This window comes from Sus scrofa, chromosome 1 (genome assembly GCF_000003025.6).
Source record: "Sus scrofa isolate TJ Tabasco breed Duroc chromosome 1, Sscrofa11.1, whole genome shotgun sequence".
NCBI classification, from domain to species: Eukaryota; Metazoa; Chordata; class Mammalia; order Artiodactyla; family Suidae; genus Sus; species Sus scrofa.
In genome coordinates, this window is record NC_010443.5 from 181,396,492 (window position 1) to 181,417,171 (window position 20,680).

The following is a 20,680-nucleotide window of genomic DNA, read 5'->3' on the forward strand; positions in this document are numbered from 1 at the left end:
GTGAAGTGGAGATCTCCAGTTTATCTCTTATGTAAAAATTAATCTTTCCATTTGCTTAAAGTATGCTACCTTTAAATAGCATAGAAAATGACTATTGTCTGCTTAAAGTAAGGTTATTAATAATAATGAACTGAGGGAGTTCCCTGTGGCTCAGTAGGTTAAGAACCTGGCGTTGTCACTGCTGTGTCATGGGTTCAATACCTGATCCAGGAACTTCCGCAGGCACAGTGAATAATGATAATAATAATAATAATACTAATGATAATTCACTGAAGAAGTGGGGAAATAAATATTTTTTCCTTATGGCAGAATTTTCATTCTTTAAAGAAATCAAATGGCTATCATTAAAACTGATTCATCTAAGGCCCACTTATAAAATGGAGATAGATAAACAAGAAACTTAAATAAACACAATTTCTGTGCCTGTTACCTCATGCATATACACAACCAGCTTTTTTTTTTTTTTTTTTTTTTTGGTCTTTTTGCTATTTCTTGGGCTGCTCCCACGGCATATGGAGGTTCCCAGCTAGGGGTCTAATCGGAGCCGTAGCCACCAGCCTACAACAGAGCCACAGCAACGCAGGATCCGAGCCGCGTCTACAACCTGCACCACAGCTCACGGCAATGCCAGATCGTCTACCCACTAAGCAAGGGCAGGGACCGAACCCGCAACCTCATGGTTCCTAGTCAGATTCGTTAACCACTGTGCCACGACGGGAACTCCCACAACCAGCATTTTTATGAGCACAGTCTTATTTCAGGAAACAATCAGAACAGCCTTGAAAGGGAAATTGGCCTAAACTCACAGTGATGGAAGGGTTTCTCCTGTTAAACCTATATTGTATGTGCCTTTACTGATGTTAAGTATTAGTTGGAAAAAACACAGCCCCAAAAGAGAGAGTAAGCTATGTTTTCTCTTTATTATTTCCAGGTGAGGGAGCATTTTCTAAAAACGTTCATGCAAAAACTGGCACTAACCATAATAAAGATGTGCACATAACTCTTACTGTTTTTTAGAGAGAAATCTCATAATGAAAATATTTTGTTACTTAGCAGTTTTATTTTCTATTTTGAACTTTATACCTTAAATCCACTTATTATTACGGATGGGCACTTAAAAGATGTGGTCAGGTTCAGAACACATTCTTAAATTGTACAATTTTTTTCCCTATACTTATTATAGTATATTTTTTTTAGTTTATGGTTTAGCTGGTAGAATGTATATCATGTTGGCAAGTAATAATTGAATGTCTTAAAAATAAGTATTTTCTTTCCAAACTAACTAAATGTAAAGTATTTATAGCTTTATTAGCTGTCTTTGTGAGGGAGCATTACCAATTCAGGTTTGCCTCTAACTTTGGTTTCAGAAAGATTTACCCAGTTTTAAACATATAAAGTCTAGTCCATCTCGGAATATAACTGACATTATGTTCAAGATTCTCACATCTGAGAAAAGATTAAGCATTAAGATAGAGGGCTTAGAAAATGATGTAAAAGCAGCACAATAATCTTATTTTTTTGGAGTTCTCAGTCACAAAGGTATTCAGGATATTGTCAGATGAAAGTGTGTATGATATAGCAAAAAAAAAAAAACTAGTATTTTGAAATCTCAGAGCTTTAAAAGGTAGAAAATACCATTATTGATTTAATATGTGTGCATGATTTTCTTAAATCTTATAGCAAACAGGGGATGCAGAAAGACAAGCGAAGTTATTTTAAGTCAAAAGCTTTCAAATCCTAGAATTTATCTTTCTGGTTCTTTTCTATGGTGCTGAACCGTTTATTTTAGAGAAAAATACACTTTTGCATACAATTTTATTCCCACAGGATAAAAGGGAAATTGAAGCTTCTCTGACCCTTGGATTGACCATGCGGGGAATACAGATTTTTCAGGTTTGTTAATGAGAAGTGTTAGATGGTACCCACTGTGTCTTACTCTGACAGTGCCTGTCTGGGCCTGCAGCAGGTTCACTGGTCCGTTTCTAGCCATTGATTGGTCATTACTTCCTGTTTGTCTAGCTCAGAGGTGGTGGACAGTGTGGGATAGAGGGAGTGAAGCAGTCTGATCCTTGACACTAATTAGATCACCTAGAACAGAAAACCAAAGATGGGCGCACGTCCATCACTAACAGACTGTTACTATCCAAACATTTTTTCTATGTGTGCCATTGATTTTTAATATTCTTTTTTATCACCTGGTGTTTCTATAACTGTGGGGGAAAAAATGACTTTTTAATACAGTGCCTGACCAGATATTTTAATTTCTGTTATACTTTTCTGATAAAACTTGTCCCTTGAATAAGTAGTTATTGTTGTCCTTTTGCAAGTGGGATGGTGTTACCAGCCATCAGCCAGGGAGAATGTACTTCTCTTTGTGAGACCTGGGAGAATATAAAGTTGTCTTATCTTTGATTCAAGCAGAATATCCAGTTACGAAAGTCTAAGTGCCTTATCTCATCTCTTGAATGCTTGAGTTGTGGACTTTTTTAAATTTAGGGATAGGCCAGAAAGGAAAAGATGGCCTGTCCCTAAATGCAGTCACTTGGGAAACAAAAGTGACAGAATTGTATCACTCCTCTTTTAATTACTGTCTGCATGTCTCCAAAGAGGTTTGGGGATCTTGTTCAGATTTTAATTACTATATTTTGATTTTCTAGGAAAAATGTTAGAGCTATTTTAGGGTGTCTGTCAGTTTCCTCAGTAACTCTATATGCATTACTCGTGTAAGTTAACTCTTATAATTCTTTCTGCAGAATTTAGGTGAAGAGAAACAATTACTTTATGATTTCCCTTGGACCAATGTTGGAAAGTTGGTGTTTGTGGTAAGTTTAAAATAACTGACTAAAGTAAATTTTTCACTTGTTTGTTTTTGTGGATTTTTATTGTTTTTTGTTTTGTTTTCATTGATATTGTTTCAGGTACAAAAGTTGGTATGTTTTTCAAAATTGAAGATGAAAATAGTTAGCTTGCTTATATTCTTATGCATGTAACCATAATTATAATCCTTGCCACTTATCACTAGAGAACCTAAAATCACAGAGTCTCATAGCAAAAGAAATGACTAATTTTCATTTGTGTGACTGGCCCCCACCACTCCACCCTAAGATATTCTAGTTGTAGAAGACACATTATGGGAGAAGTTCAAGATGAATTCATCAAATGGAAATTATTTTAAAAAGCTTACAACAGAGGGATTAGAAAACAGAAAACTGTAATCAGAGAGTAAATTACTCTTAGCCTGAGGGTTAGCCAGTTCTTGTGGTAGTTAACGTCTCTTGGGCAAAGAACAAAGAGTGATATAAAAAGATATTTCTATTAATAATCTGTTTGAAACTCATCATTATAAAGAAAGGAGCATAATTCTTAACAGGAAAAGTACTTTTATTTTTAGATTATTGAGTGATACACTTTTTTTTATTGGAGCAAATTCTTGATTTTTCCCAGCTGTTTCTCTGTTTTTCCAGCTGTGTCCATTTTGGGGCAGTGTTCAAAGAAATATAGTTTTATATGTATATCTGGTGGTCCTGAAAATTCATAATTTCACTTTGTTGAGAAATTATTGGGAAAAATACACAAAGAAAGGAGGAAGATAAGGATTAGTATACATGTGCTTCTTTCCATCAGGAAGATGGCCTATATAAATAAAGGGCTCTATTGCCAAATAGCATTTGGGCACTGACTCCAGGCTGCCCTGGGAATCAAAAGACCTGTTTCTGACTTTACATTACTTTAATTACTTGGGCACAGTTTCAATCTGATTTCACTTTACTTATACATTAAATGGGACCTGACCTGACTCCTCCTCACTGGCTCTTTCTCGATCAAGCTTTTTGTGAAAGGAATAGAGCTGTTTGTAAATGAGCAAATTATTACCCCGCTTGTCCCAATTAAGTAGTAATAAAATGCATTTCTAGAAATTGAATTTTTTAAAGGTCCTGCACCCAGTGGTACCTGAATCTGGTTGTATATCACTCTCATCTGAGGAATGTAAGATAGAGATTTCTGTTTCAGTGGGTCTGGGGCGGAGACCAGGAATCTATTTTGGCTAACTTCCCAGATGATTCTTCCTGCAGCCAGCCCACCCCTGCTTGGCTGTGTGACCTTGGGCAAATCATTTAACATCTCTGTGCCCTGATTTCTTCATTCCAAAGCGAGGATAATTGACCATTCCCCCCCCCCACACACACACAGACTTGTGAGAATTAAATGAATTAATACATGCTTAGTGCCCATTAAAGGTAAGTTATAAACATTCCAGCATTGAGATCCAGTGGTGGTTCCTTTTAAAAAGCAAATGATTTACAGAGGTAAAAAATTCTGTCTGTCTCTGAGTTACACAGTTCATATTGCTTTGATCTGACCATAAGTGTGTAGTTACAACATACCTGCTTCTTAGATTTACCTCTTCTCTCTAGCTGAGAATCACTGTGTCTGGAATACTCCTTTTTATAGTCCTGCTGCCCTCTTCATTATCAGGAAAGTTAAAGGAATTCATGATATCCCAGAAGTGTAAGGAACTTTACCAGACCCTCACTGTCAACTTAGAACTTTATGTTAATGATCCTAAGCCCAGCGAATGAGATTCTTCTGCTGCTAGAGAAATAGTATACTTCTTCCATCACTTATTTCTTCTTCCTGTCTCATCCTTCCAACCATCCCTCTAGCTCCTAGCTCCCTCTTTTATCCAGCTAGAGAGTTTTTCATCTTTTCTTACCCCTAAATAGGTGTCTTATATCATTCACTATTGTAACACCTTATTTATTTCCTTCCCAGAAATTATCATAAGCTATAATTGTTTTACGTGTTTATTTACCCTCGGTCCTACCAGAAGGTAGTAACACAAGGGTAGGGACCTAGCAAGTGTCTGGTACATTGTAAGTGTTCAATAAATACTTGAATGCATTAGCTTTCTAGGAGTTGTCATCCTCTTTGCTGAGTTAGGGCGTTGGGGTCACCGTTGAGGATAGTTTCATGATGGGTCCTTTTCTTCTCCATTATGTCAATGGACTGGGCAGCCAGAGAAACTGAAGATGAAACCAGAAGACCCTGGCTAGGCACTTCCTGAATTTTTGGTGGTCTTCTCTTCTTTGATGTTTTCGAAAGGGAAAATGATAATTTATCCCTCAAGGAGTTTTGGCTGGAGCTGTATACATCTTTTTCTGCATCTGTAGTTGTCCTTACTAACTAGAAAATGAAGGGGACCTTGGCACATGGGAGACTTTTCTTCCTGATCTGATGTATGTTTTCTCTCCATAGGGTAAGAAGTTTGAGATTTTGCCAGATGGCTTGCCATCAGCCAGGAAGCTCATCTACTACACGGGGTGCCCCTCGCGCTCCCGCCACCTTCTGCAGCTCCTGAGCAACAGCCATCGCCTCTACATGAACCTGCAGCCAATCCTGCGCCACATCCGGAAGCTGGAGGAAAATGAAGGTATCATGATATCACGGGCAGGGAAGCAAATGGCACTTTTTACCACCCAGGGCTCCTTACTTCACAGCTACCAAGAACTAAGATTTTTGTCTCCTGAAAAGCTGAACTTGGGGACCAGGCCTCTCCAGACTCCCAATAGCTTTCCTGTTTCTGTCTCAGTGCTGTCCCGAAAGGCCTGCCCCCACAGCACTGGTCAGCCTGTCTGAGATCAGCCCTGTCATTTAGCTACCCTCAAGAACAGTCTCTAAAGTTCCCCACACTTGACTTGAAAATCCCTCCAGAAAGCCACCATGTGAAGGTACAGACCAAGGTTTATCTGCCTGGCAGCATTTATCTGGGGCTGAGAGCTTTACTTATGTACTGATCCACCTTGGTGCTATTACCCACAGGCTCTCTGGAATTCCTTCCAGTGTGATTATTCCTTAGGGTAGAGTGACAATAAAGTCTCTCCAGCCTCTCATGTTGACTGCTGGGAGGCCCCAAATCTGGCTCAATGAGAATGACACACTATGGAGAGAGAAGTTTACAGTCGTGGATCTTAGCAGCCAGTCCTGCAGGGGCTTTACTGAACCACAGAAGAGAACAGTGAGTGCATCAGGGGCTTCAGAGTCCTGGGCCTTGAAAAGAGGGCAAGTCATGGCGAGGCCAAGGAAACCACGGATGGTGGCTTCTAACAGCAGACTTCAACTTTACAGCATTAACCTAACGATTAGCTCTTTTTTTTTTTTTGGCTTTTTGGCTTTTTGGCTTTTCTAGGGCCACACCTGCGGCATATGGAGGTTCCCAGGCTAGGGGTCCAATCAGGGCTATAGCCACTGGCCTACGCCACAGCCACAGCCATGTGAGATCCGAGCCGCATCTGCAACCTACACCACAGCTCAAGGCAATGCCGGATCCTTAACCCACTGAGCGAGGCCAGGGAGCAAACCTACAATCTCATGGTTCCTAGTTGGATTCGTTAACCACTGAGCCACGACAGGAACTCCCATGATTAGCTCTTTATCTTGAGTTATATGGCCTGTGATTACTCCATGTAACACTCTCCAACTTCTAATCTCCAGAAATGCTTCTTTGCATATTTGTTTACTATAAGGGCTTCTTCTTTTTTTTTTTTTTTTTTTTGCAAGTTCATGTTGTGGTAATTTTTGATAATTTGATTAGATTCAATTTGAGGTATTTACATGAACATGAGCCAAATTCATGTCTTAGGTCCATGTCAGAAACAAATTTTGACTTCTCAGACCTCAGTTTTCCTGTAGAAACAAGACAAAATGCCTGTCTTCTCTCTTGACAAAAACCTTTGAGTGGTTTGCATCTGATTTACTTCTCTCAAAAGCTCTGTCTCAGTCTAAATGAGACCCAGTCTGGAGGTGCCATTATAATCTAAGTACTGATTGGAAAGTGAATCATTTTCCACAGTCTGCCACCAAACTGCATTTGCCTTTGGAGAGAGTTGGTCTGTCAGGTGTATTGGCAGAGGACTGCTGCTACATGGTCAGTTCTTACCCATGATGGCTCATCAGTATAATAAGTGCATTTATCGCTCTGATGTGATATGGATATTAGGGATCTAAAAGGGACGGAAGCACCAAAGAAGCTTTTGAGTATAGGTGACTTGGATGCCAAGTCCATCCTTTGCCTAGTTGGTTTCATTCCTAAATGGTCAGCTTGGCACCTTGGGAAGTTCATTTATTCCAACAGCTCTCTGCCAGCAGCACTTTAATAAATTCTTATTTAGGTGACCTTAACCGGAGCCCTTTAGACCCTAAAAGAATTAATGGACCTCCCCTGTAGATTCTATAGCAAAGTTCCAAAGACTGTTGAGTTCTTAAGAGGGGAGGGTTTTGTCTGTTATCAAGCATAGGAAGAAGTGCATTGAGGGCCCACGTGAATAGGGGCAGTGAGGGAATGATAAAGATGCAGATGGAGCCCTTATGTGTTGATAGATTTTGTGGGAACAACTTTTTTTTTCTTCCACATCTTTAGTTTCTTCTACTTAGAGATCCCTTCAGGTCTGAAGAAAACCTATAAGTTTTTCTTAGGCTAACCTTGGCCTTAAACCAGTTATCTCATCCACCCTTAAGGACTCTTACCATTTTAACAAAAGAAGCCATCTTCTTAACATTAGCCAAAAAGAAAAACAGCATGAAAAGAATCTCTATTTTTCTTAATTAAATTTCATTTAGAGTCACCTTGTCTGAAACACTATTTTTGCATTTTCTAGTAAGAAATGATCAGAAGAATCATATGGTGTTTAGAAGAGATGAATACCAAATGCTTTGTGTCATTAAAATTTTTTTTTCAGTTAAACTTTATTTGATAGCCAGGGCTTATTTGTAGGTCCTATGTCGGGAGGTCACATTGACTGAATTATATTCCAAAATAATATACTAAAAACTTGGTGGTCTGTGGGCTTTTACAGCAGACAGAATAACTAGAACATTGACACATTGATGGTCTGCACTGTTGATAGCAGTGATTACTAGAGGGTAAGAGGTTGCATTTTGTATTTCTTAGAATGAATTTCACAATTGTCTCAGCGTTTCACTCATTTTGTAACTGAGGGGTGTGAAGCTTCTTGAATATTTTCAGAGGGTCTAAGAGATAAAGCACAGTGATGGGAATGGAAGCCAGCATGTGGAACCCCCAAGGATGTGCTGACACATTAAACGCTAGGCTCTTATAAGGTAGAAAACAAATTGGCAAAGTGTTTGTCTTCAACTGACTGTGTTCGTGAATACAGAATAACTGTAATGGACCCAAGTCTATCAAAAATTTGGGAATAAAAGAGCTATTTGTAAACAGATAGAAAAGCTTTTAAATTAGATCCACAATCCCCAATTGTATTAGACCTCAAACACTCTATAGGACTTTTTTTTTTTTTCCCCACTTTGTCTCTTCACTTTCCACCCTTTCAAGGGCCACATGGCTATTTTATTGAAACTAAGTAAATAGTTTAGTTTTATTGAAACAAAATAAATAATTTATAGAAATTGAATAGAAAGTATGTGGAAATTTTGCAAATCCCTTTTCTCTTCACCTTCATCTCAACTTTGGTTGACTTCAGAAAACAGGAACCATTAAAATCTGGTCTAGCCCTTAAAAAATGGCCTATAAATGGACACACTTTTGTTGCAGTGATGTGTGTGTTAGGCTCTTGTGGTCAGTTCCAGTCTGCTGCTCTGTGCCCACACACTCACCTTTGTGTTTCAGCTTGATTCCCTAGAATGAACATGAGTCAGCGTACACACAACCTTCTCTAAGCGTCTTTTCCATTTTGCATTGTGGACTGCGTGTCTTCACTTTCCACTGATACTCATTGCATCTCTGGGGAAGCCTGTAGTGATTATACTTTAGGGCTGGATTCAGACATCAAGAGGACAAGTATTTTTACTTAACAAGAGACAAGACAATTAAATCCATTAATAGGCCCTTGAGAACCCAGTTAGTCTAGTAGTTAGCAGTAGCTGAAATAATATCAATTTAGCATTCCCCAAATGCACTCTCTATTTTTAACATTGTTCTCATGTGTTATTTTCTCATCAGTATTAAAAATACAAGGCAGGGAGTTCCCGTCATGGTGCAGTGGAAATGAATCCGACTAGGAACCATGAGTTGTGGGTTTGATCCCTGGCCTTGCTCAGTGGGTTAAAGATCCAGCGTTGCCATGAGCTGTGGTGTAGGTTGCAGTCGTGGCTCGGATCTGGTGTTGCTGTGGCTCTGGCGTAGGCCGGCAGCAACAGCTCCGTTTGGACCCCTAGCCTGGGACTCTCCATATGCCGCAGGCGCGGCCCTCAGAAGATAAAAAAGACAGAAGAAAAAAAAAAAATACAAGGTGGTACATCTTTTGACCACACTTCAATATAGTTTATTAATAATAAAGCATATCTATCTTTTTATCTATGTATTTAGATATTCTAAAACATTTTCTAAATGATTTATGGCTCAAAAAATTAATAAATGAGAAATTATAATATTTTATCTATCAAAATTTGTGTTATAATATTTAAGAAGTTTTAAAAATAAATTTTAAAAAATCAAGGCAATTAAACTATTTCTTTGTTTTAAATTTCTGAAGCCCAGAAATAATGTTTGTATCAGTTGTACACCTGTAATTTGATTGTGACTTGTGCCTTTGTGTAATGGTTACTTTTGCACTATTGCACAATATTGCACAATATTGGATAATAGGGACTCCAATATTGTGACTCTGACTACATTAAAGAGCCCAATGACATGTTAAATCAAAGAACAGTTCTATCAGTCAGAGGCTACATGAGTATAAATCATCAGACCAGTTGTGATTATCATTTTCTTTTTTTGGAAATTTTCTTTTTTTTGGATTTTATTACATTTATACTTGTACAATGATCATCACAACCCAATTTTAATAGCATTTCCATCCCAAACCCCCAGCAGAACCCCTCACCCCCCAACCTGTATCATTTGGAAACCATAAGTTTTTCAAAGTCAGTATCTGTTTTGCAGAAAAGTTCATTATGTCCTTTTTTTTAGATTCCACATGTAAGTGATAGCATATGATGCTGGCGTACTATGTTTTCTTAATAGATGGTAAAGCCTCACCGATTCAGCCTAAATGGAGAAAAGCAGTCTTCATCCATGAAAATATAAATTCTAGAATATTTTGAAAGAAAGTCTCAGAAGAATAATTTTATCTTTAATTGTATTCAACAGTTAGAGCTAAGCTACAAATGGACCAAACTGAACACATGAATAAAATAAATGGCAATTAGCATAAATAGCATAAGTATATTTATTAAACCATTTCTATAACAGTACTTTTGAAATTATCTGTGGGGAAGGACCAGATTTTTTAAAACTTTTGAATCCACTGTGGACTGATATTTTTGCAAAGTTCAAAACTTTGCAAAAGTGGATGTCTTGGCAATGTCAGATTGCTCTAAAAGTTTGTAAATTTTTATTCTCAATTTCTGAACTTATTTCACTCTACACCAGTAACTGACAAGAAGTGATCTGCTATCCTATACTTTGAATACCACTCTTCTAAAGTGTTTGAAGCTTTAAAAATCTTTAAATAGTTTAAATAGCCCCCAATCTTTTGTACTGGTCTTTATTCATTTTGCAGTCTTCCTAACTTGAGCTCCTATCAGAATTATCAGCAGTTTCTAGTCACTCGGTTCTGAGTATGAAACTGTTCTTGTTCTTAGCCTGATAATTCCCTCAAACTAAGCAACATTCCTTCTGCTTGGTTGGATGTAATGGCGGGCTGTGTTCCTCCCCACACAGAGAAGAAGCAGTACCGGGAATCTTACATCAGCGACAACCTGGACCTCGACATGGACCAGCTGGAGAAGCGGTCCCGGGCCAGCGGGAGCAGTGCGGGCAGCATGAAACACAAGCGCCTGTCCCGTCACTCCACTGCCAGCCACAGCAGCTCCCACACCTCGGGCATTGAGGCCGACACCAAGCCCCGGGACACGGGCCCAGAGGACACCTACCCTGGCAGCGCCATCCACCGCAAGCTAAAGACCTGCAGCTCCATGACCAGCCATGGCAGCTCCCACACTTCCGGGGTGGAGAGCGGTGGCAAGGACCGGCTGGAGGAGGATTCACAGGACGATGGTAACCCAGCCAGGTCCCTCCAAGCTAACAGTGTTGAACCATCATCACGGGCGCTCTGCTTTTTCTCTCCCAGTGTTTTTCCAGTATCGGTGCTGTAGAATTGATATGGTAACAGAGAAGAAAGAAATACAGCATGTGTTAAGGAGATAAGATGAAACCTATAGGCTCTACCAGCCAAACTTCACATTTGTGTACATCTTTTAAATTATTTTTCTGGAGTTCCCTTTGTGGCTCAGCTGAAATGAATCTAACTGATATTCATGAGGACACAGGTTTGATCCTTGCCCTCACTCAGTGGGTTAAGGATCCAGTGTTGCCCTGGAGCTGTGGTATAGGTCACAGATATAGCTTAGATCCCTCACTGCTGTGGATGTGGCATAGGCCAGTGGCTACAGCTCTGACTTGACCCCTAGCCTGGGAACTTCCATATGGGTGCGACCCAAAAAAAAAAAGTACATTACTTTTCTGTCTCAATAATTGCTATGGCATCCAAGCATTCAGGCTTGAGGAAAAGAGGCTGACTCCGTTAGGAACATTGCAGAATTATGTGGATCTCAGATTTGAATTGCTAATCACAGACACAGCTGGGGAGAGTCATGAACTACTCATTCCTTCTGTATCAATAGTCTGCTCTGGTATTAGGCAGACGACCCATGTGCCCTTTGTCACCACAGCATGCTAGTACAGCCTTTCTTTTTTCTTAAAAAATAATTGACTCTCAAGTCGTGGCATTAGTAGACATGTAGATAACATGGCAACCCTGTGAAAAAGAGAACAAGTAACATCTTGTTGACAGTTGTCACCAGAGCTTCCTGTTGTAGAGTCTCATTAGCAAGTTTGCTTTTAAGTATGAATAATTGCATACCCTCTCGCATGGTGTGGCTCTGAATTAGGGTGGCCATTTCCCCTGATGTCATGAAACGTCTCTTCCTTCTTGTGTGTCAGAAATAGAGATGTTGGTGGACGACCCCAGGGACCTGGAGCAGATGAACGAAGAATCCCTGGAAGTCAGCCCAGACATGTGCATCTACATCACGGAGGACATGCTCCTGTCGCGGAAGCTGAATGGACACTCTGGTGCGCTCCTGTGGGAAGAACCTCTGCTTAGCTAGTGGGTCGTGCCAGACTGAGAAGCAGATGCCCTGGAAAATAGAAGGGGCGGGGCGGGAGCTCTAGATCAGAGATAGGACCATGCCAGTGTCATAAACTGCAGGGTCAGGTGCTTTCTGGGGAGAAAAGGGAAAAGAATGGCGAGAAGCACTCAGGATCAGTATTAGCATTGTCTACCTTGGACAGAGTTGTATGGAAGGGTTTTGTCTTTACTTATTTGTTTTTAACATTTTAAGTGATAATCAGGCACTTGGAGACCCTTCAGACTAGCCTCCTCCTAGATGAGAAAACCCCACAGATGAGAGAGGACAAAGGCTCTGTGGCTAGAAACAGAAGTCAGGTCTCCATGTTGGTTTTGTTTTGTTTTCCTCAATATATTATACAAGGTGTCAGAGTCTGGAGGAAAAAGTGTCCAAAAAGATTGGCACCAAAAGACTCTTAAATTTTGTGTTTAATGAATTCTTGTAGAAAGCATGTGTTCGCCAAAACCCTATTATAGGGTTATAGAATAGTATATAATATATATTTCTTGTAAATGGACAATATCATCTTTTTAAAAAAAGCAGTAGTATAGGTTTTGTTTTTAAACTTCAGCCTTCTAACTGCTTTTGTCACACATCACGAATTTGTCTCTATTCTATTAGAGAAATATGCCTTAGAAACCAGAACTGCTGATATGACTTTGGTACTAATTGTTCTGCCGCTAAAGGCACTGAGTGAGTGAAAGACCCTGTTAGGCCTGGAGTGACCTGTCATTGCCCTGTCAGAACCCACAGTGACCGATAGAGAGCCTCTGCCACGCACCAGGGGCAGGGAACCGGAGATGAATTCGTTAACATGCAAAGCCCCGTTGTTCTGGCAATGCCCTGCATGAGTAAGAGGCACCTTGGGTTGTGGAATTCTGTTTGCTCACCTAGCCGAACCTTGGCCTTCAGACGCTTGGCCAGAAACAGACCTGCCAGTGGTTGCCAAGAATCACTCTTTCTGACCAACAAAGACTCAACAGTCTGGTTGCTCTGGTCATGCTTAGTGTTCTTATACCAAACTTTGCCCTTTTTGGTCCATTTACTATATTGATTTTTTTCTTTACAAATACACTCCAATATATAATGTATATATATACACATATGCACAAGTATATGCACATTATAGCTATAGAGAGCACGCTATCACTGACTGTGAGGGTTTAAGGAAAACGGTCTTAAAACAGTGTACCCAAGGTGCCTCTGAAAAGGGGAGGATGAGGAAAGCAGAGATTTTTACTTTCTATTTTTAGATTTCTGTTTAATTTTTATGAGATTAATTTTAAAGTTTTAAATAGAAATAGCATTTAAATAAGATAGCTGTTTAAAAAGATTTATATACCGAAAATGTATATTGAAATGTTCCTATAATAGCAAAAGAAAAGAGAACCTAAATGTTTAACAATGAGTAAAGTTCTGTTCATAAAAGAGGAATACCAGATAGCTATTAAATAATATTTTTCAGAGAATATTTAACAATATAAGTGATAGGTAAGAAAAACAGTAAGTATTTTACAACATATGATCTCAAATTATAAAAATGTTTGGCAAAAATGCCTACAAATATTAATAACCTATTCTCTGGATGACGGGGTTATGGATGTTTTTATTTTCTTCCTTGCATCATCCTAGTTTGCCTAAATCACTGCAATTTGAGCCTTTAAACATTGTTTTTAAAACCCAGAGCTAGGATGGCGTAGTGAGGTAGTGTACCCTCTGTCCTTCATTCTTGTGAAAGTTTGCAAGGAGTTGGTTCCATGTTCTGAGCACTGGGCTTAATGCTGACTTTTCTAGTGCCAGGTCTGGGTTTTGAAACAGATTCTTTACAGGCAGGTAAGGGCATACTTACAAGGAAATCCAAAAAGAACTTTACCAAGTGCCAACCAGTACACTAGTCCACATCTTCCTATGAGGATTCGTTCAGAAGTTTTAATGCCTTTTTTAAGATAAGGAGATTTCCAGAGAATGATCTTCTACTAAAGCAGTTTGTACCAGCCCCCAAAACATGACTATCATCTGAGACTAATTTAAACTGTCTACACATAAACCAAAAATGTTCCTATTTCATTTTCACTTGAATAGATCATCAAACAATACATACTAGATACTCAATCATTATGAGACTGTTCTAAAGAGTGAAGGGATAGAACACAAAGTCATTTCTGTAGGTTACTAGCAGTGGCTGAATCGAAAGCACATTTTTTACTCAAGGCTCTTTTTTTATAAGTTGGAAATGTACTTAAGCCATTTAGCCTTAAGGATCTGGGGCTTGACCTACTCACTTGCTTCATTGCTTTGCAAGAAAAACATCAGTGGTCTTCACTTACATCTCCAATTCTTACTGATACTTTCTCCTTCTGAAACTTTTTTTCCGGGTGCTTTATTCCCCCATGCCACTGTCACTTAGGAAAGTGTCAGCCCTGGATTTCTCTTTCTAAAATACTATCAGATTGCCCCTGAGCACTGGGCTGACGAGGAACTCTGTTGATCTCAGAGTTCCAGAACTGACTTTTCCCCGTGGCCTCCCGTGCCTCCCATTTTGGTGTCTTACCAGTGGACCTGCTGCAGGAGGCATGTCCCACAATGTCTCCATCAGCCAAGAAGAGCTTCCAGAAACAGAGTGTGTTCCATATACAGGCCCTGGACACTTTGCAGGCACTTGCTCTTTAGTCATCTATAAAATTGTTGGATGTGGATGTGCTATGCTCAGCCCCATTTATAAGAGGAGAAGACAGACACGGGGGGCCCCAGTCACTGACCAGGACACACAGCTTTACCTACCTGTCGAGACCCAGTTTCCATTCAGATGGGTGTGACTGCAGGGGCCAGAGCCCCACATTTACACACTGCTTGTCTAAGTAGGACCAGGTCCAGAGGCTGCGTCATTGTTCAGCGAGGTTGAATTCAAAGTGCATGTTGTTTGGAGAGTGGAGGAGCTTTCAGAGCCACAGTAAAGAGACTACTTAACACCTTCAGTCTTTGTTTTTATTTCTAACTGCATCATAAACAGCTTAATGAATGGTTTCTAGCCTCCATCTCACTCCTCCCTGTTTATACCGTCGAAGAATAAAACAATGAAATATGTCCCGCTCTGGTTATCTGCCACCAGAGGGTTCACAGTGTGATGTTGTCAGGAATGGTTAATACTTGGCCTGTCATTCTTGGTAGTAGTAGATGTCAGATGTGTGGCAAGAGGTATGAAAATGTGAAGTCTTCATTGTTTTTTCTTGTGTTTTATTTTAGGGTTGATTGTGAAAGAACTTGGTTCTTCCACCTCCAGCTCCTCAGAAACGGTGGTCAAACTTCGCGGCCAGAGTGCTGATTCTCTTCCGCAGGTATGGAAGGAATTGAAAGTTTTAGATCTTCAGCTGAAATTTTAGAAAATTTTAAGTAGGAACTTAACATTTGTAATTATATAAATGAGCAAAAATTAAAAACCTTAAGGAAATGATTCTACGTAGATACATACACTGTAGCTTTAGTTTGAATTTATTTTCCTTTACTTGCTAGTTCAGTTTATCTTTGAATTGGTTTTTTATTTGGACAAATTATGTACTTTGATTCATACTATATATGGGTGGGAAGCCTCTGGTCATCAGGCTTTGGGTTAACTGTGTGCACATGTGTGCATGTCTGTGTGTGTGTGTTGATCTCAACAATGGAAAGAGTAATTTTCTCGTCAGGTATGTTATGATAGAAGTGTTTCCACACTCTAATTATTCCATTCAGATTGAATTTTCAAATTATGTTAAGCTAAAGCATTTGATAACCTGTGATCACTTGTTAGACTATTCAACTGTCAGAAGATACAGATCAATTAAAATACTGTGAACCTCATGGCTGCAGTGTTTGGATATAATCTACAGGGATATTCACTTCTGTCTTCTGAGTACTATCCTTTTCTCTCGATCCTTTTTTTTCTCTTCCATTTAAGCTGCCATCATATGAATGTGACATTTTATTCGATATTTTTTCTGAAAACTCCAATGAGTAATTTTACAGCAGTACCTATAGCATGATGATCAAGTTAACAAGCCCGAGGGTCAAACTGCCTGGGTTTGCACCCCAGCCCTGCCACTCACCCTCAGCTCCTGTTGTATGTAAACGTTTGTGGGGCCCAGCTGAGGATCAGATCCCACACCTACAAGAACGGAGAGAGCATGTGTGTGCTGCCTTGACAGTCTGTGCTGGTCATACTGAATTCTGTGAGAGATCTTGGTGGAGCCTCTGAGGGCAATGTCAGTATAAGGAGGTGCTCAGACGTGACACTTCCTAGTGAAATGTTGCTGGGCTCAGACTCCTCTGCTCCTGGTACTCAAGCAAAAGTGATACCTTGTTCTAACAAGGTGGGCCTTTGTGGTATTCAGCAGCACGAGTAGATTAGAAATGTAATGCCTCCCTTCCATAAATAACCTATCAAGGATCTTCCATTCGTGTAATTATCGGAACCATTTCTCAGCCTACTTATGTTTTCAGCCAGTACCACCTCTGGGGATGATGAGTTCTCAAAGTCTGCTCCCTGCTGTGTGAAGCATTGGGCAGAGTGCAACCTACATTGTGTTGGGGTGCTGCCTCTTCATCCCGGGGCTTGCCTCCCAGCCTTTTCTGCACCAAGAACACTTCATGTTGTTGTTCTACCAAAGAATCCTGGCTTTTAAAAAAGTAGTTCTTTCAACTGTGTTTTTTGAATGGTAATTGGTTTGTTTTCCCATTTCTTATTAAAAGAATAACAGTCCTCAGCGTGAGTGTTGCCCTGCTAAATGTGAGAAAAGATAAAGCAACAGTATCTTTACCTCTGCAGCCTTATTTTAGGATAATTGCTGGATTTCTGAGATGCTAGGAGATCATTGGATTCTTGTGGCACTGACTTCTCTGTGCCTTGGGTTATTCATATGTAAAATGGGGGAAGTAATAGCACCTGCCTCATAGGGCTAATAAGATGAAATGCGTTACTAACTAAGCCTAGCACAATAACGAGGGCTAAGTGTTAGCTGCTGCTACAGTTGGTGGTGCCATTGGTGGCGTTTTTCCCCACAGGGCCTCAGGGCCCAGAAACCACAGATTGGAAACCACTTCCTAACATGCAAGGATTCTTTAACCTTTTAATGATTTTTCAGCTTCTCTCTCTACAGAGCAAATAGTGCTCAGCTTTCCCTTGAGTCTATACCGTTAAAGTTGTTTCAGCCTTTCCTTATCTTGCAGACTATATGTCGAAAACCAAAGACCTCCACTGATCGACATAGCTTGAGCCTCGATGACATCAGACTGTACCAGAAAGACTTCTTGCGCATCGCGGGGCTGTGTCAAGACGCCGCTCAGAGTTACACCTTCGGGTGCGGCCATGAACTAGACGAGGAAGGCCTCTACTGCAGCAGCTGCTTGGCTCAGCAGTGTGTCAACATCCAGGATGCTTTCCCAGTCAAAAGAACCAGCAAATACTTTTCTCTGGATCTCACCCACGATGAAGTTCCAGAGTTTGTTGTATAAAGTGTATTGGCGTGCAGCTGTACAGACAGCCTGCTGTCTGCTAGAGGCTATAAAAGCCATGGGTACTCCTTTACCACTTACTTGTGCCATATCTTCTTCACCCCGAACATAACTCTTTCTTTATAATATTTACAACGGAAATAAAAGCCGTGGGACAGTTGCACTTTAAGTATTACGCAGAAGTTTTTAAAAGGACTACAGAGAATGTATAGCAAGACAAGTGCCCAAAAGTTCGCCAGTCCTTTGGAAGGAAATGTGCTTTACTGATTACCAAGCCTTCAGAATATTGAACTATGGTGTATTTGTTCATTGTTTTGTTTTTCAGTTCACTTACACATTTTTTTTTATCATGTGAAAGACATTGTTGGGTTTATTTGTTTGCTTGTAATTTTTTTTTTAGCCGCTCCCTCATGAAGTGCTGGTGATTTGAGGGAGGAGAGAGGCGCCTCCTTTCTTTAACAGGGGAGACCATCACTTAGTCATAGCCATCGCCACCCCACTGGGGCTGTCCCAAAGCAAACTCTAATGAAGCGGTCACAATCACATGGTTCTAGTGCGCCAAAGATGTGTCCATCGCAGAAGTGCAGCCCAGGGTCAAGAAGATGTGAATCAAGCAATAACCCAAAGACTGTGCATGCGTGATGCCTTGGGACTCCTTCACGCCTGGTCAGTGCCATGTCCTCCCGCTCACGGACCCAGAATGCTCTCAGACCTAGTTGAGCCCCTCATCCAAGTCACGGATCAGTTGTGTTCAGGTCATAATGAATTTGGTGGAGTTTCCAAGACCAGTTTCTGTTAAAACTGTAGAAATGTCTTAGAATATGTTTGTGCTTGGTGTTTTGTTTGTTTGTTTTTTTAAATCAAGAACAAATTATGCTAACGCTGGTTTCTGCTTAACCAAAATACCCTAACTCTACGTATATGCTATACATATATAAATATGTGAGACTGTGTGTGTGTATATGTGTTTAAAGCTTACCTACTTTTCCCTTTGGCTTCCATGATGGTCTTGTATATGTGGTTTTTTCTTGTTGATACAGAGGATGTGTCATTGAATGAATGATACCTACAGACAATCAATAGATAGTTAAGAACACCTCTTTTCTTTTCTCATGTGTCTTTTGCCGTAGTTCTCAACCCTGGTTGCATTATAGAATTATCTGAGGAGCTTTAAAAAAATGACCATGTCTGGTTTCCCACCATGGACAAGTTAAACCGGTCGCTTGTGGTGAGACCCAGGTGAAATTGCCTTTTCTTTTAAAGTTCTCCAGGTGGAGCTAGCATGAAACAGGGTTGAAAACCACCAATCCAGAGTATTTTTTCATTAATTTTGAAGTATACAGAAAATGTTAGTGTTTGAGAAAAGGGCCATTTTTAAGATGGTTACTGCCACTGCTCTTCAGATGTGTCGTGAAACCAAGACCAGAGAGTGAACTTACTAACCTTTCGATGTACAGTAACTGTGTTGCTCACACTTCAGGAAAGTACTTTAGCACAATGTCTTTCTACCAGATGTTTTTAATGATTTCGTATTTCACATTTGTTTACCATATTTTGATACACCATTTTTTCTATCTACCAGGTTTTATTAAAAAAAGCTATATTATTTTCTAAAGAAACAGTCATATTTTTATACAGAATTAAGTTTTCAGGTAACAAAGAAATAGACTTAGGGTACAGCAGAACCTGCAGTGTCCCCGTGGATGGGGGTCAGTATTATAAACACATGGAGAACGAGGACGAGCTCCACCTGTGCTGCCCCTCTTGTGTCCCCTGTGGATGTGACAGGGCAGCGTATGCACGCAAGCCTGGTCAAATTGGCTTAACTTGACACTTTAAAAAAGAAAAGAGTTGTATAGAGTTCTATAGTCAGGAAATTACTTTGTTTTTATCAGATGCTTTAAAAGAACCAAAGTTTCAGTTGTTAGAATGTATCAGAGTATCTCCATCTTTGTATACAAGGATGAAAGTTTGAACAGATCATCTAATGACTGTTTTACTGATAAGTCATTAAATCATCCACCATCCTTTCTTGATGCTTAAGAAACAAATCCTGATGCAGTTTGACTCTAAAGATCCCAGATCATAATGTGGTGCATTTCTTTAGCTCTTCGTGTTTCCTGTGTAAACATCAAGAAAAAACATATTTAAGTACGTAGTGCTTTATTTGCTCTCTATTTCAAATAGAACCAGGTCTTTGGGGTCTTGCCAGCATTTGGTGGTTTTGCACACCCTCTTTCTAATTGGATTTATTAGTAGTCTGGTGGGTTTTCAAAAATGAACATCTAAGGACATCTTTGCTTTTTGATCCACTGTTTGTGGGAGAATTATATATATGTATATGAAAATCTGTTTTGAATATCTACATTTTGTATTTGGAAATTGTTTTAAAAATAAAAAAGGAAAAGTATAAAGCTGTTATTTATTCTGCATTTGTTGATATCCATCGCTAGTCAGTATACCACTTTGGTATATATTGCCTTTACACATCTACATTTGTATTTGCAACAGTGAACTTTATATCTACATAAACTGTAAATAATCCTTTCTGTGAAAGGATCATCATATCAAGATGATACCAAAAGTGTGTAAAAAAAAAACTGCATTATTTTGTAATTATTCTTATAGATTAGCGATCAATAAAGTTACTTTTTATTTGTCTTTGAAGTGATTTATTAGAATTTTTAGTTATGCAAGAAGCATTAGAGTGAATATTCTTTTTGTGTTCTTCTTTCCTATAATAGAGCACATTAAAGGGAAACTTGATAGAATTCTGAGCAAAGCAGCCCTTGTGAAGATGCTAAGAGCTGATGCTGAGCCCTGCCATGTGCCAGATTCTGCCCCACATGCATTAGAAGCTCGGGTGTTAATTCACTGAATCCTCGCATTCCCATAAGGCAGGTACTGTTACCCTTCTCAAGTTAAAGATGAAGGAATGGAGGCTCCTAGAGGCTCAGTTGGAGAGGGCGTGGCATTCATCCAAAGTGTGGGGCTGAAAGGACCCACTTCTTATAATCATAGAGTT

The 20,680-nt window shown here is 39.7% G+C and overlaps 1 protein-coding gene across 5 annotated transcripts in view; it reads left to right on the forward strand.

The window, feature by feature from the left end:
- FRMD6 (FERM domain containing 6) overlaps window positions 1–20,322 on the forward strand; it is a 78,410-nt gene extending 58,088 nt beyond the window's left edge. For all 5 annotated transcript variants that reach the window (XM_021101841.1, XM_021101859.1, XM_021101852.1 and 2 more), the window contains 7 exons: window positions 1,828–1,893; window positions 2,754–2,822; window positions 5,257–5,431; window positions 10,700–11,035; window positions 11,981–12,112; window positions 15,412–15,503; window positions 17,371–20,322. In XM_021101841.1, coding sequence (XP_020957500.1) covers window positions 1,828–1,893; window positions 2,754–2,822; window positions 5,257–5,431; window positions 10,700–11,035; window positions 11,981–12,112; window positions 15,412–15,503; window positions 17,371–17,655 — 1,155 coding nt within the window. In that variant the 3' untranslated portion in view covers window positions 17,656–20,322. The remainder of the gene's footprint in view (window positions 1–1,827; window positions 1,894–2,753; window positions 2,823–5,256; window positions 5,432–10,699; window positions 11,036–11,980; window positions 12,113–15,411; window positions 15,504–17,370) is intronic.